Below are 15,404 nucleotides of genomic sequence, written 5' to 3' on the forward strand. Positions count from 1 at the left end.
GTAAAGATCAAAAGCAGGTATATCAGTCTGCAAAGCAAAGTGTGTGTGTGTGTGTGTGTGTGTGTGTGTGTGTGTGTGTGTGTGTGTGTGTGTGTGTGTGTGTGTGTGTGTGTGTGTGTGTGTGTGTGTGTGCACGTGCGTGCGTGCGTGCGTGTGTGCGTGGGGTGGTAGGGAAACTAGGCAGGCATAGGAGAAGAAGTACATAAGGCATAAAAAGGGAACAAACTGAGACACACACTTACTAGAATAGCCAGAAGGAACAAAGGCTGGACAATGTCACAAAGGACAGAGACAACTCTGCAAATGATGACAAATAGGTTTGATTACAACAAAGACTGGATGTCAATACACAGAGGTAACTTTTAATCACAAAAGTACTTCAAAATAAAAAAGACGATAACAAAAACAGTCCATGATAAACACCTTGTCATGACTTTCCATAAATCCTGCAGCTTGTGTACAACACACATTTTCCCTGCTGAGCTCTCTGCTATTCCCCATCTTCATCGTCTTTAAAGTTGTTATATTTATCACTTTGGTGCTTTTGTGCAGTCAATCTAAATGAACTGATTGAATGTGTTGATCTAAGAAAAAACAAGGTAGTGTCTCTGAGAAGATGCATTTGCTCTACAAAAAAGGATAATTTTGTGAGCCATCCATCCATCTCTCCATCCATCCATTCATCCATCCATCCATCCATCCATCCATCCACTGTCTATAAATATCTGTATGTATGTATATATATATATATATATATATATATATATATATATATATATATATATATATATATATATATATATATATATATATATATATATATATATATATATATATATATACACACAACACTCTGTTGTGCCACACAGGTAGCTTAGCTGTTCAGTTATCAGAGGGTTATTAATAATTTTATTCAACAATTATTCATAATTAATAAAGTCGACTATTTATCAAATTGAATTATCAAAATGATATAATCCTCGGGGCACCACCTGGGCCTTAACCAGGAAAAATGATAACTTTCACAGCAGAAATCAGTCTCAAAAATAGATATTATTCCATCAGGACACAGTAAGAGCTGTTATTACTGGTGAATAATGTTGAAGGCGTACAGTTCGGCACTAGCTCTGTCAAACAGCCATTGTGACCAGGATGCCGATGCGGACCTTCCTCCTCCCCCCAGCTGGGGGGGGGGGGGGGGGGGAGAGCAAGAGGAGAGAGCAAGAGGGGAGCACGCAGGGCAGTTTTGTCCGTCGAGGTCATGGATCTATAATGTTAACTGGGTGGGACATCAAAAATGGCCGCCCATTCATTTCAATGCATTTTGCTCACTCAGCGCATCCGCCGAAAAAATCTCTGACTTCCGGGTTTACTTCCGCATACAGCGGCCCATAGAGCATGCGCAGTTGAGTCACCTCCCATGATGCTCTGGGGCCTCCCATCATGCCCCGGGGCAATGACGCGAATATTAATATAATATGTATTCATATAATATCTTAATTAATGTATATTATTACATGTATAGTATTACATATATTATTAATGTATTAATATAATATAATTACATAATATATATTAATATAATACGTCCGTGGAATGCATGGACACGGCTGTGACGTCAGCCGTGACGTCACGCCCAGAAAGAGACTTTTCTTTGACTTTTCTGGCCGTTATAAAACATTTTTGACGGATATAAAGTCCATGACTTAAAAATATAGAATACAAAGATTAGTAATTGACGGTGATTACAGCTGGAGGTGTCCTGTGAACAGTTTTAGAGGCTTCTCTTTTACTATTGCGGTCTATGGGAAAAAAGCTTTCTGGGCCCCATGGGATTTTTGGTTGCAGTACCGCGACTGGCCACTGGGAAAAATCGACGTGCCTTCTGAGTGCCAGACCCGGGGGCTGGTCGAGGTGCGGTGACGTCATCGGGGCCTGGCCAGTGATTGGCCGTGCGCCGCTTTAGGTGCCGCCCCACCCCGCAAGGCATGCTGGTCTCGTAGTTTTCTGACAATGCGGCCATTTTAGGAGGCATATTAAAGCTGATTCCGGGTGACCCGACTTTAAAGTTGAATACCATATTCACAAAATGTTCACAAACATTTATAAGTTCAGAGTTCACATGAATGGTAGCACAACAACTCTCAAGAATGGAGTATATTCTGTTCTCCTGACAATACCCCATCCCTGTCAGTCAGCACAGATTGCAGGATTTAAAGTGATTGAACCGAGCTTCAGTCTGAGCTCTTCTACTTATATCAAACATAATGAGAGGATTGACAGTCGGTTGACAGTTGGGTAAGTTAAGTTGGATAAACATGCAACACGGAGCCGGTTGTAGATCAGCACCCAATATGCATCAGATTTGAGTAGGATGTAAATTGTGTGTATTTTTTTATTTGTTTTGTCAGTGTTAATCTGAGGCTCTTGTCTCCTCAGTTGCCTCAACAAATCCAGGAGCATGACATACGTTTTCTTTTAATCCCTCTGTTGTCGGCAGGAATTATGAATGCAAGAGTTTAAAAACATGAACACAGGATGAAGTGGTTGCTGTGAGGTGAAAAACACACCATCACTGGATCAAACACAACAGCAGCACCTACTTTCTTAACCGTGTTTAGTGAAGTATTATGTTGTCTGAAAATCAAAGGTTTTTTTAACCCTCTGTGTGTTTGTTCATATCAATATTAATAGAATATTAACACGCTTAATCTATCATCTCTTTTTTAGACGCCTGTGTTTCATGTAGATCTTATTTACTGTTGTTGTGGTAACAACAGTAGAGGTACCCAAACCAACCAGGAAGAATGGCATTTAATGGCCCGTTATCTGAGGCAGCGTTGTCAGAGGGTTTTACAGACTTCCGTCAAATCTTGCTGGTAACAACACTAACGTTTACGGCAGGAAGGGACGCTCAAAGGAGCTTCGCACAACAGCTTTTCCAATGTTTGGTTTATCTTTTGTAACAGCCTCTGGGTTTGAGAAATTCATCTGGCTCTCAGTCATTGCAGATAATGTCTTTCTGTTAACATGACTGTGTCCATATCAAGTATGCGCTATTTTAGACTGTTTATTCTGCGTTATCTGCCCGTTTGTTCTGAAACGGCTGACTGGAGGACACTGGTCGCATCTCTACACTGATGACTTTTTTTGGTATAATTACAACCCCAACAGATTGCTGAGCTCCCTTCTGTTTCTGTGTTTTGGTCAGAGGAACTAAACAGTTCTGTTTGCCCACGAGCCATCATCCTGCGTGTGTTTTCATGTACTGTCGTCACAGTCAGGGTGCCATGATTGCCTTTATCAGTTCCTTACGAAAACACACATGCAGGCTTGTGTTTATGCAGGCAAATTTGCATACTTCTGGCAAATGAGCTGTAACACACTAGAACTATTATAAGACCTATTTGTTTTTAGACGGGTTCGCCGCCTGTCCCATGTCATCTTCTGCATTAGGCTCTGTGCATGGCCGAGCAAATCATTGGAGTTTGTCTTGAGCTGTTTGCATGTTCTGTGCTTTTAATCGCCTCTTCTTCCTGTGCCGTGCCGTGCTCTGTTATCATCTCGCGCTCCCCATATTTGCGGCTGTCACAAGAGTGACAGTGTGTGTCGGCTGATACGGCATCTGGAAATGCACGACAGGCACGTTGGAAGGTTAGTTTGTATATGATACATGCTAACACGCTCGCTTGTGACATTTCTCCTCACAGGAATGGGTGGTGTGAGATAATGTGGACAGCAGCCACTTCACGTGCCCTTTTGTCCTCTATTTCAGTCTGCTGGATTGTGCCGTCTTTAGTCACTCACTTAGGGTGCTCGGGGTCTGCACCAAGACAACCCAGATTTGTTGTAATAAAATAACTGTTCTCCCTTCAGATCCAGCTGAACCATAGTCTCAACCAGTGTAAAAAATTCTTATGATTATCGCTTAATTAAGTTCAGAAGGTCTTCAGTTTTTATGCTCTTGTTTTCCTCTATTCAGACATTTGGCTTTAAATACCTTTTTGACCTGTTTCGACAGTCTTCCTGAGATGAGTCATCTGATGGTGTAGTACGGCGTGCCGCTTTTATCAGCTGGTGTTATTGAGGCATGACCACTCTGTCACTTTTGACTGGACGGTCACGCCTCCTGCTGTCTACCTACCCCCGAGGACGCTGCTCCAGGTGTGAGACAGTATCGCCTCATCCTGGTTCATTGTCCTCAGGCCTCACTTACGGATCTCCACTGCCTCCATAATCCACCGCGTGTGCTGGTTCTCTTCAGTGCGACTTAGTCTAGCCTAGTCCCAGTCCATAATGTCTCTTTTGCATCGACCCATTACTGTTGACTCAAGGTTTTTATGTTGTCCCCGTCCTGTCAACAGTGACAGGGTGCTCACGCTTCGAGAACACTAGTTGATAAATGTGACGCCACATACAACACCATCAGATTACTCTTCTTAAGAATAGTTAAGACTTTTTCTGTCATGCAAATGTTGTTGTGGCGGGTTGTTTCCCCAACTCAAGGGATGAAAATAAACTGTAGGGGTTAGGAGAGTAGAAGGGATTTATTTTCACTTCTTGAATAGATTCAGCTTAGTTGTGCCAGTGTCACTTAGACCGGGGTTTGCAAATCTCTCAGGACTGAACACCTTGCTTTAAACTAATCAATAACTAATTTAGAGCCCTGCAGATTGTTAATAGGACTCGGGTGTTTTATGTCAAGTTGTTTAGTGTACGTGCAGTTTGAAGTTAAAGGATGACGCCAGTTGTTTCAGTGGGAGTTTCATCAGATAGAGGGTTGATCAGATTTTTTGCATTCAGATTGGATGAGACACGTACCCATATGCAGGTACCAGGGTCTAAGATGCTGTCATTTTTCTTTTGAAGAAATGATACCTTCTGGTGAAACTTCAGTTCTCTGCTACCAGACAATACATCTTCTTTTCTTGCATGTGTTACTGTAGTTTGTGAGCAGCTGTCTGCAAGCTTGGCACTACTCTGCTCACACCAGGCCCAGGAAGAGGAGGAGCACACAAATCAAGCAGGCAAACAAAACGTTGACACCAATATCAGGGACTGAATCAAGGATTGAGACGTGCAGTTTCCTCATTGGTCTTCTGCTCCAAGTGTTACTAAATATAACAATGGTGCAATTTAGCTGAGTATTTGGAACTTTACATGATAATAAATAAATTATATTTCTGTAGATATCTATAGAATTAACCAGAATATGCACATATGCATAGCATTGGTCCCCGTACTTCACTCCCTCAAAGAAAAGTGTCAGACACACACACACACACACACACACACACACACACACACACACACACACACACACACACACACACACACACACACACACACACAAAAAAGGCCCAAAATGGAGAATCTTTAAAAAAAAAAAATAATCCATCCATCCATTTTCTATATTTATCCTCTGCAGGGTTATTAGGGTCTGCTGGAGTCTATCCCAGCTAATTACAGGTGAGGGACTGGGCTTCACCCTGGACAGGTCGCCAGTGTATCACAGGGCCACATATATAGACAAACATGCACGCTCACATCTACAAGCAATTTAGAATCATCAATCAACCTACCATGCATGTTTTTGGACTGTGGGAGGAAGCCGGAGTACCCGGAGGGAACCCACGCAAGCACAGGGAGTACAAACTCCACACAGATAGACTCCCACTGGGCTCGGGAGTCAAACCAGGAAACTTCTCGCTGCGAGGCAACAGTGCTGACTTCTAAGCCACCGTGGAGCCAAAAACTTTCATGAGTTATTATGTCCATCGTACAGTGTCTGGAGCTGACATTGGTTTTCAGTTTTTTACTCTACACCGTCGGATTAACCGTCTGAGAAGCTGCTAGGTGTTTTGACCTTGTAGAAAACACAAACAAATATTCAGGATCGGATCCATTTGAAGCACATAGGCTATAACAGGGGTATTCAACTATATTCGGCCGGGGGCCACATCTGCAAAAGGACTGTATGGAGAGGGCCGCACAATTTGAAAATTTGGGGGTTTTCAAAAGGTATTTTGCACTCAAAGACGAAGACTTATGTATATATAATACATTTGTATTATACATTTGAATATATCTAGTTTACATATGAATTATGTATTAATTGTCTCCAGATATAGTCATTGTGAATGTTAAATATAATATTCAAATAAAGAAATATTATTTTAAATGCAAGTTCATTTTGAAACCATGCATTGTGCAAACTTAATGAAATTGATATTGACCTACTTTTAATAAAACACGCCATAATGACAAAGCACCACTTTCCACCAAGATTTCCTTATTTGAATATTATATTAAGCATTGGGCACAAGCATTTCAGTCCATAGTAGCCCGTTTGATGTTATAAATAAGCAACTAAAATATTAACCATAAGCTCCTTTATTAATGACACATCTGTGCATTATATCAGCAAAACAAAACAATCACATGAAATTATAGGAGGCTTAGAAGTTCCATCTGAAATGCAAAGTCCTCATTTATTCAAATGAAAAAAATGTCAGGCCAATCCTGGAAGCTTAATGATGTCAACAAGTCCTCTGTACAACGGAGGTTAATAATAATGTGACAAACATTAACACTGTGCAACACTGGCAAAAAATCTGAAATTAAAAAAAAAAAAAAAAAAAAAATTTCAACAAACAACCCCTTTTTTGAAATATGACCAGGGGCCACATAAAAGCTCCTGGCGGGCCGCATGTGGCCCGCGGGCCGCCAATTGAATACCCCTGGGCTATAAGGTAGAAGAACACAATTATTATCTGAAGCTTGTTTTGAAGCCAAGTACATTTACTGAAGTTCTGTTGGAGATTTCAGGTACAGTTTTGGGGATGCTCTATTTTCATATCTATCAAACCTTGCTCAACATTTGCCTCTAAACATCTCACATGGTTTGCATTTTTAATGTTGTAATCCAATCAATTTTTGGGATCTGCAATCATACCCTGGAGTGGTTAGGTTCATGAGCAAGACCATTTCTTGTTAGGGAGCAGCAACATCCAGTAACATTCACCACACAACTCCAGCAGCACAGCAAACTGACCTTTTCTCCTTTCATTTGTTTCTGGAACTTACCACGCAAATATATTTTTTTGCTGTGTTATTTTGAATAAAAAATTAGTCTCACACTTTCCTAAGATAAAAAGCTCCAGAAACCTGGTGATATTCATTTCATTATCATTCCTGCCCCAAACTGGCACATAAACTAGTGTTTACGATGTCATTTATTATCATTTGGGAGCATTAGTTTTTCTTTTTTGTTTTTTTTTTTCCTTTCAACAAGAGTGTTTCACAGGAGACTGGAGGTGCATGAAAGTGATATGAGACTGGCGTTATATGCATGGAGAGCTTGACATGTGTGGTGCAAGTAAAGCAGATTTATGGCGCAGCAGCGTGCATGGCTGAGGATTAAGGGACTAGTTTGGGGCATTCTCCACGGGACACTGAGAATGGTATGTGCTGGCTAAGCCATCTTCACATGTGTGCTTCCTAGCTCTCTGTCGCTGCCTCTCTCCTTTATTCACACACAACTTTTTACGATCTCATCTGGACACCGTTGCGGTAATCTTTCTTTTACCATGCGGCCACTGTTTTGTGCAATTTGACAGAAATATTATCTGAGCGCACCAATCTGCTCAGAGCATTTGCCAATTTCTCAAAGATACCCAAGTTTATTTCCAACCCAGATGTTTTTTTCTGTGGACGTGGGGATGAGCTGAAGATCACTGGACTCTGAGCTATTTCAACTATGTCTATACATGAACCTCGATTAAAAAAAAAAAAACGAATAACTGTGCTGTGTTTTGTGTAAGCAGCAAAAACTGAAAGTTCTTTGTTCTCTTAATGGACCAATACAGAATGGTATTTTAGCCAAAAAGGGAAAAAAAAAAAAAGAAAACGAAAGCCACAACAGTTCACAGAGTGCTCTTGCATGGAGCTTAAATACCTCTGTGTAATGTCTTTGGACGGTTAAAGAATCACAAGCTGCTCTATGAAAGCAAGGGACAGCATGTGTAAACTGTTGTGTTTTGGTCAGCTACTGTCCAGACCCTTGCTGCACGCAGATGAGATACAAGGCTCGTGTTCGTCGCTGTCAGACGCCTTGTGAGTCTCCCACTCCACTGACTTCCCACATGAGCCAAATCAGGCAGGAAACACGATGGTTAGGAATTCTCCCTTGACGACACAAAAGGAATAACAAGGAGGGGAGGACCGCCGGACTGCCGGAAATCTTGGGCTGACAGAATTTTGATTCCACATTTGACAAGCCTGTTTGCTTCTGAGAGATTCAGGGTTCATAAAATAATGGAGTGGGAAAAGGATGGAGTGGAGTGCCATGATGAAAGATAGATTTTTCGATTTTTGTTCAGCCATAAATGAAAGGTTAAACAGGTTTGAGAGGGGGAAAATAGCAACTGCATGCTTTTATTGAAATAAAGAAATATACTCTTTAAAAGTCATTTATTTAAACTGACTCTCATGCTACAGGGGGTGTGTCCAGGGTGTACCACACCTCTCTCATGATGACAGCTGGGACTGGCTGCAGCCCCCGTGACCCTGAACAGGATTAAAGTGGGTAAGCGAAATGAATGAATGAATGAATGAATGAATGAATGAATGAATGAATGAATGAATGAATGAATGAATGGCTATAGTGCCATGAAATGAGGAAATAGACACAAACTAGGCTTAAGACTGATGAAGAGAAATGGAAAGCGTCATTGGTTGTCATCACCATACAGGGCAGAGTGGCTCACCAAAGCAGAAACGGCATAATTACTGCTCAGCTTAGCTCCATTATAGCTGCTGCACCCCTGCCTCTCTTACCTCCTACATACTGCACTGTCCATACTCTACCTAATTACCTTCTCCTCACCACACAACCGAGGCTTATTGATTTAAACAACATCATTTGGAAGTGCTTGATGTGAGTAATGCGGTAATTCAGCAACACTCTGGTGTGATGTGCATGGAAATAGGGAACTGCCTGTTTTCCTGATAGTCCTCTTGAGTGGCCGTTTGATCAGTTCAGGTCCAAAAGGTCACATTGTTTTCTGAAGGTCCAAAGTTTTTGTTTCTGTCACATGCTCAATCAACCAACCCTTGGCTTTGCCTCCTGTGTTTTGTCTGTTCCTTGAAAACAGCCGTGCTTGTTGTATACTTTGATGAATTTATGTGGGAGGAAAACAGGAGGGTATGCTCTCAAATCTGACATGCTGATCCAGACTCAGAAAGATGAGGAAAAAGCTTGACTTTGAGCTTCAGGAGAGGATGAAAAATGGGACTTATGGAGAAACAGGTTGCAGTTACACTTTCATTCTTGTGCACTTTACTTGACATGGCAGTGGATTGGTTTTATCGAAAAGAACAATCATTGGTGGAGGAGAGTGAGAAGCTGAAAAAACAACTGAACATTTTCATTACCGGCTGAAAACACAAACGGCTGATCTCCTTTAATCTGTTGGCACTGTATATAAGAACCATGCGATATCGAGTCTCTTGTGTGTCGGACTCAAGACGGGCATTTCTATGTGGCATTTACATATTTTTCCTGTGCTTGCTTGGGTTTTCTTTAGGTACCCGGGCTCACGCCCACAGTCCAAAACATTCATGTCAGGCTAATTGGTGAGTCTAAACTGCACATTGGTGTGTTAGTGGTTGTTTGAATGTATGTGGCACTGGTTTTTAGCCAAAGAGAGCTGAGCTTGGCTCCCGATGAGACATCTGTGACCCTGAATAGGAAGAAGCAGATAAGATGTGTAAGATTTTTATGTGTCGTGATTTAAGGTCAGAAAAAATCCATGTAAGGGCAGAAGTACAGGGCAGGGACTCATTCGTCAACCTCTTAAACCCTGGGCTATATTTTTAGACCTATGCTCGAAAGCAACATACCCAAAAGAAATAAATATTTTCTCTGCCTCTGCAAAGTCTACATGGATGATCTTGGTATCAAACTAGAGAGTTTGATCTCTACTGTAGATGTGACATTTGACATATTTATCCTACTGGTAGAGTTTAAATGAAGCGGGAACACGATGAAAAACATTGGATTTAATATCTATCTAAAAAAAACAAAAAACAATGATTTTTCATAGAAATCCCCCTATAATGATCCTGTTGCCTAATACCAAAAAAAAATCATAAAAACAACATCTGACTGTCAACGGTGCAAAAGTTGGGGCCAATAAAATAAATCAAAGCAAAATTATACATCTTTTAGAAGAAAGAATGTCTATACACAATCAAATTGTGTCAAAATCGCATACGCAGAATATCAACTTTGGGGATAAAATATCATGTTTGGACACAACAGGGAACTGTTTGGCATTAATATATATGACCCAGATCTCCATGTGTCATATAGTAGGCAACGAGACGTATCTGGATTAACTTAAACACTGAATCAGATCAGAGTGAGTCTGAGAGGAAGAGAGGCGAATGCACAATGGAGAAGATGGTTCATACTCAGTATGTGAAAGCAAATATGCCTTTGGCAGTGGAGCTGTACCAGCGTCCACAGATGCGCTCTCGAGCACAGTGTTTTATGATCATCGGTCATATGTTTTAATTTACGTAGCGCGTTCATATGAACAGCTCATTATTCAGGAATACTTCAAAGGAAGCATGTGAGTGATATGGCGTGATCCTGCTGTGACATATTTGTGCCTGTGCAGATATTTTCTGACTGTCCATCTCTTGCTTTGTCTCGTTCCTTAAAAATGCGCACAGTGCCGTATTCATGATGTGATTATTAGACACGGATGCTGAGCCTTTTTCACGGAATAATGACGTAACATAGATTAAACTCCTTAAAAGCACCTAAATCTAAGATACCAGATACTAAGATTACACCAACATGCAGAAAATAAATCCAGAAAGGAGCAGGTAAAATGTAAAATTAGATTTCAGTTCCTGGCCTTTTAGCTATGCAACTATGCTGGAAATAGTCAATTAAACCAGGTTGAAAAATGTAGTCAGATATGGTCATTCCATAGTATTTTTATGTGTGTAATGTAAAACCTAACTGTGTGTTCAAGTAGACTATCAGTTTGAGACAAGAATGCACTGCCTCTACACAGCCTTCTGCTTCGGCTCTGCAGTCGTGGAGCGGAAACACACACATAATCACATGCACACATTAACAATTGTGTGCCTGCTTATATTTCACATTGAAGTCCATTTCTGCAGAGTTAGGATATTGAATAACAATCCCAACAGGAAAATCAATATTGACTGGTTTATTTATGAGGATGCAGAATGGAGTCAAAGGGAATATTTTTTTTTTTTTTTTTTTTTTTTTTTAGATTTTTACTGACATTTTGTATTATAAAAGTACTGTAAAAGTGCACACTGAAAAAAAGAGTTGGAAGGGAAGTCTCTACGCTTTCAGATCTTCTAGGGGTAATACCTTTAAGAAAATTAACGATTTAAACACAACTAAATTACCTAAGTCTAAATTATTGAGAAGTCCCACATGTACATGAAAGCACATATAAAACCATCCATTGTATAATTATAAAGATGTTTCACAGAGTTACTACCTGCTGGACAATTCCAGGCTGAATTCCCAAAGTTGAGAATAAAGGAAATTACAATGTCTTTTAATGATTGCTGAAGATGTTTCAGCTTGTCATCCATGGGGCCTCTTCAGCTCGGACCGGCTGGAGGGGAGTTTCAGGCTTATAAACTGCTGTTGGGTCATTCATTCACGTGAGTCACTCAAGTCATATGTAAACCACTGAACCTTTCCATCCTTCCAGTGGGTCATTAGGGCCATTTGCGATACATGCTTGACCTGGTCAGCATGTGAGTTGTTTTGATTACACGACTCAAGGTGCAAAGCCGTTTCATAACCTCTGTTTGGTGTTTTATATGTGTATATGTCATTTCCACATAGTGGTCGTAGTACAAAAGACATGATAGAGATGCTTTCTTCATTCTGCCTCTGTTTTTTGGTTTTGCATTCCCAATAATCTGAAAAGGGTGCAAAATTCCCTTCCCAGTGTGTGCCTTCAGAAAGCATTATAGTGTTCCCACCACCAGCAACATGTCTCTAAAGTCTCTGGTTACTGACTGCTTGATACAATACATTGCTGAATGAATGCCAGGAACATATAAATGAATAGATAAATAAATAAAGTTGCTACCTGGTTGTTCCTGTTAAACACACCCACAGTTGTGCTGACCTCAGTTTCTCCATTGCTGCTGGCGTTTACTGCAGCTGCAGGAGGTCCTGATGGAGCCTCCTCTATGCCTTTGTTTATTTTTTGTCACTGTATCCTTATCTTCCTTGCTATGTGGCTGTGTGCTCTGGCAGCAAGCCTAAATGGCGCTGTCAGACAGCCTACTGGACCATCTCCCACTGTCCCTGTGATGGACTGATTTCATCCTCCATGAGAGGTTCGCATCCATCCTCACTTTCCTGTTACAACTTTCCTCATTACCAGTTCAGACAGCCCTCTCATTTCACCCAACCAACCAACACACTACAGAAAATGATTTCACAGTTAGCAAGACAGCATCCAGAAGCTCTTTTAGTGTAGCTCTTTGATTTTGTCTCACTTCAACGCATCCATTGCCTTGGGATATTTAAACAGCTAAATTCAACTTCATTTTTCTGAAGAACAAGGAGGGGGAAAGCTTATTTCCTCACAATCAATGGTTTAAAATATATATGTATGCTTTTCTCAAGAAATCAGTGAAAGGAACAAAACAAATCAAAATGGTATTAATTGTCTTATTCTGATGGATGTTTCTAATAATCTTTTTAAACCCACCAGTGCCTACATAGTCAAACATAAGTGACACATTAATGCTGTTGTGTATTAATACACATATGGTACTCTGTTGGACGTTTCATGCCTTATATAAGTTGGCTTGACTTCAATGCATCCGTGACATGAAGTCATGTATTATTAGACTACCTGGGTCCGGTTTAAAAGTCACAATATTAACAATGGATAAATTGCTCAGAATATTTCTTCATAGTAATTTCATCTCATGGTTTAATCCCTGAGATTTTCTCTCAAATATTTAGCCTCATGGGAGCTTGGACTCCGTCTGACTTGCTGCTCTCCTCCGTTCGGCTTTGCCGCTCAGTCTATAGGAACTCCGTGTGGATTAAAAAGAAGGAGATTATTGCGCTAACGCCACAAGATAAAGGTTTTGCCTGAGGATGAAAACACAGCAGCACTTCGTTGTGTTGCTGTTTTCTCTGTGGTTCTTTCAACAAGCAGGTGTTAATGCGTATGCCTCAACAGGCTGTTGATGTTGAACTCTGTTGGGCGTGGGGGATTCGGCGCTACAGCAGCAAACCCCGGCAGAAATGCACACTCAGCCTGGAGATGCGGTGCATCGGGAGCAAAGGGACTGGAATAGAATGGAATTTGAAACGTTTTAGCCAAAAAATGTTTCCATGCTCAAGGTGTTTTTTGCAGAAACGTTTCAGATTTCGTTTTGTTCTCCGACTGCGTGGGCGGAGATGGTCATCTGATGCCACATGAGCAAATCACGAAACTCAAGTCACTCACACAGATACAGGGGGGAACACAGTTGGATGTCTAATTGATGCTGTGATGGGAGGACCAAAGAAACACACTCCTGCAGGAGTCTGAAAATCTCACTGTCTCCTGACGCAATTTTCCAGTTCTGTGTTTTGAGGAACTTGTATTTCTAAAAAGAGCAGGCGCAGCAGTTTTGGTCTGAGGGCGTGATGCCTTTTATGTGCAGAGCACAGTTTTCACAGTGCTCACATCAGCCCACATCATATTTTCCGCACTATAAGGCGCACCGCATTATAAGGTGCACCTTCGATGAATGACGTATTTTAAAACTGTTTCCATATATAAGGCGCACCGCATTATAAGGCCCTACAGTAGAAGCTGGGGTTACGTTATGCATCCATTAGACCAAGGGTCGGCAACCCTTTTTTTTCTCTTATTGCCCTCAATAAATTTATCTATAAAAAAAATAAAATAAATCCAGGTCATTCCAGGGTCTTATACTACCCTGTTAGGCTTGCAACTGGGGCTGGGGAGCTAAAACCCTTGAATAAGAACTGTTTTGCACAGCTTCTTGCGTGTGCTGGCACTCCAGTGTAGTTAATTTTGCCTGGAGTGAGGAGACCCATCCAATATGGCGGCCACGCTGGATTATGTTCCAGCATGTCATGAGGCGTCTACGTATGTATGTCTATGGTTGCGAGACCTGTTGCGGCTCAATATTGATCCATATATAAGGCACACCAGATTATAAGACGCATGGTCAGTTTTTGAAAAAATTGAAGGCTTTTAGGTGTGCCTTATAGTGCGGAAAATACGGTAGCATGTTTGTTTTTTCTATGATGATACATGTGCTGTGAAGTGGGAAATAAAATAATCTAAGCCGTTATTACAGAAACATTTTTTCCTTGTGAGAAACTAAAATTATGGAACTAAAGTTCTTTCATCTGACATCTGCGAAATGTTTGTTGTAAATCTGAAAGACTTTTGATGATTTATCTTCATTGATTTTTGAGCTCATTGTGTTTCATCTAATCTGTCTTTGATCTTTAGCTCGAACAACTCCCCACACACTCGCATAACAATCCTCTCCGTATTATGTGTGAAAGCCACAGGGTGAAATAGTGCCGGGACTGCCTCATGAGTTGGGCTTCCCCTGTTTTCTGGTCCCCACCAACCCCCTCCTCCCAGCATCAGTGGGATGTCCCAGGTGTGTCTCCTCTTGGCCTTGCTCATGCTCTGCAGCTGCTCAAAGGTATGACTCCCAGCCTCGCTCTCCTTCATACGCTCACACACAGAATCAACTGTGACTTTAATCCACATTTAATCCACACTCTGGAGTACCACTGACTGTTGCTAAGAGGTACTGATGGGGAAATTCTGTAGTGGTGTTACTTAAGTTCACATGTGACCTCAGGCGGTCCGTCTTGCTGCAGGTCTCCTCTACTAACTCACTGGAGCTTGTGAAGGAGCAGTGGAGCCAATACAGAAACCAGTGCTTGGATGTCATCAACGCCACGCTCCCTGCCACAGGCGAGTCCTCATCCTTCACGTCTTAGGGATATAGGGAAACACACACAAACTCGACCTACACAGGCTCTCAGCACAGAGTTTACATCTGTGTTCTCTATTACAGGGTTGGTGTGTAACAGGACCTTCGATTTGTATGCCTGCTGGTCTGATGGACTTCCAGGAACTACTGTCAATGTGTCCTGCCCATGGTTCCTGCCATGGTACAGCAAAGGTCTATAAGTGTGTCTAGTGTTTTTTAACGTGTCAGTGAAAGACAGAAAATATGATACTGAGATGAGTCTTATACCCTGTATACCAAGACAAGGTAATATATATATATATATATATATATATATATATATATATATATATATATATATA

The 15,404-nt window shown here is 41.2% G+C and overlaps 1 protein-coding gene across 10 annotated transcripts in view; it reads left to right on the forward strand.

The window, feature by feature from the left end:
- The window catches only part of gcgrb (glucagon receptor b), a 72,465-nt gene that overhangs the window by 37,301 nt on the left and 19,760 nt on the right, over positions 1-15,404 (forward strand). For 3 of the 10 annotated variants that reach the window (XM_061720695.1, XM_061720734.1, XM_061720724.1), the window contains exons 2-5: positions 8,500-8,587; positions 14,621-14,766; positions 14,948-15,044; positions 15,148-15,255. In XM_061720695.1, the coding sequence (XP_061576679.1) occupies positions 14,713-14,766; positions 14,948-15,044; positions 15,148-15,255 (259 nt within the window). In that variant the 5' untranslated portion in view covers positions 8,500-8,587; positions 14,621-14,712. Of the gene's footprint in view, positions 1-8,499; positions 8,588-9,587; positions 9,637-13,447; positions 14,767-14,947; positions 15,045-15,147; positions 15,256-15,404 lie in introns of those variants that run through there. The other 7 variants (XM_061720696.1, XM_061720744.1, XM_061720698.1 and 4 more) reach the window with 7 other exon arrangements.

The sequence above is a fragment of the Cololabis saira genome, chromosome 1 (genome assembly GCF_033807715.1).
Source record: "Cololabis saira isolate AMF1-May2022 chromosome 1, fColSai1.1, whole genome shotgun sequence".
NCBI classification, from domain to species: Eukaryota; Metazoa; Chordata; class Actinopteri; order Beloniformes; family Belonidae; genus Cololabis; species Cololabis saira.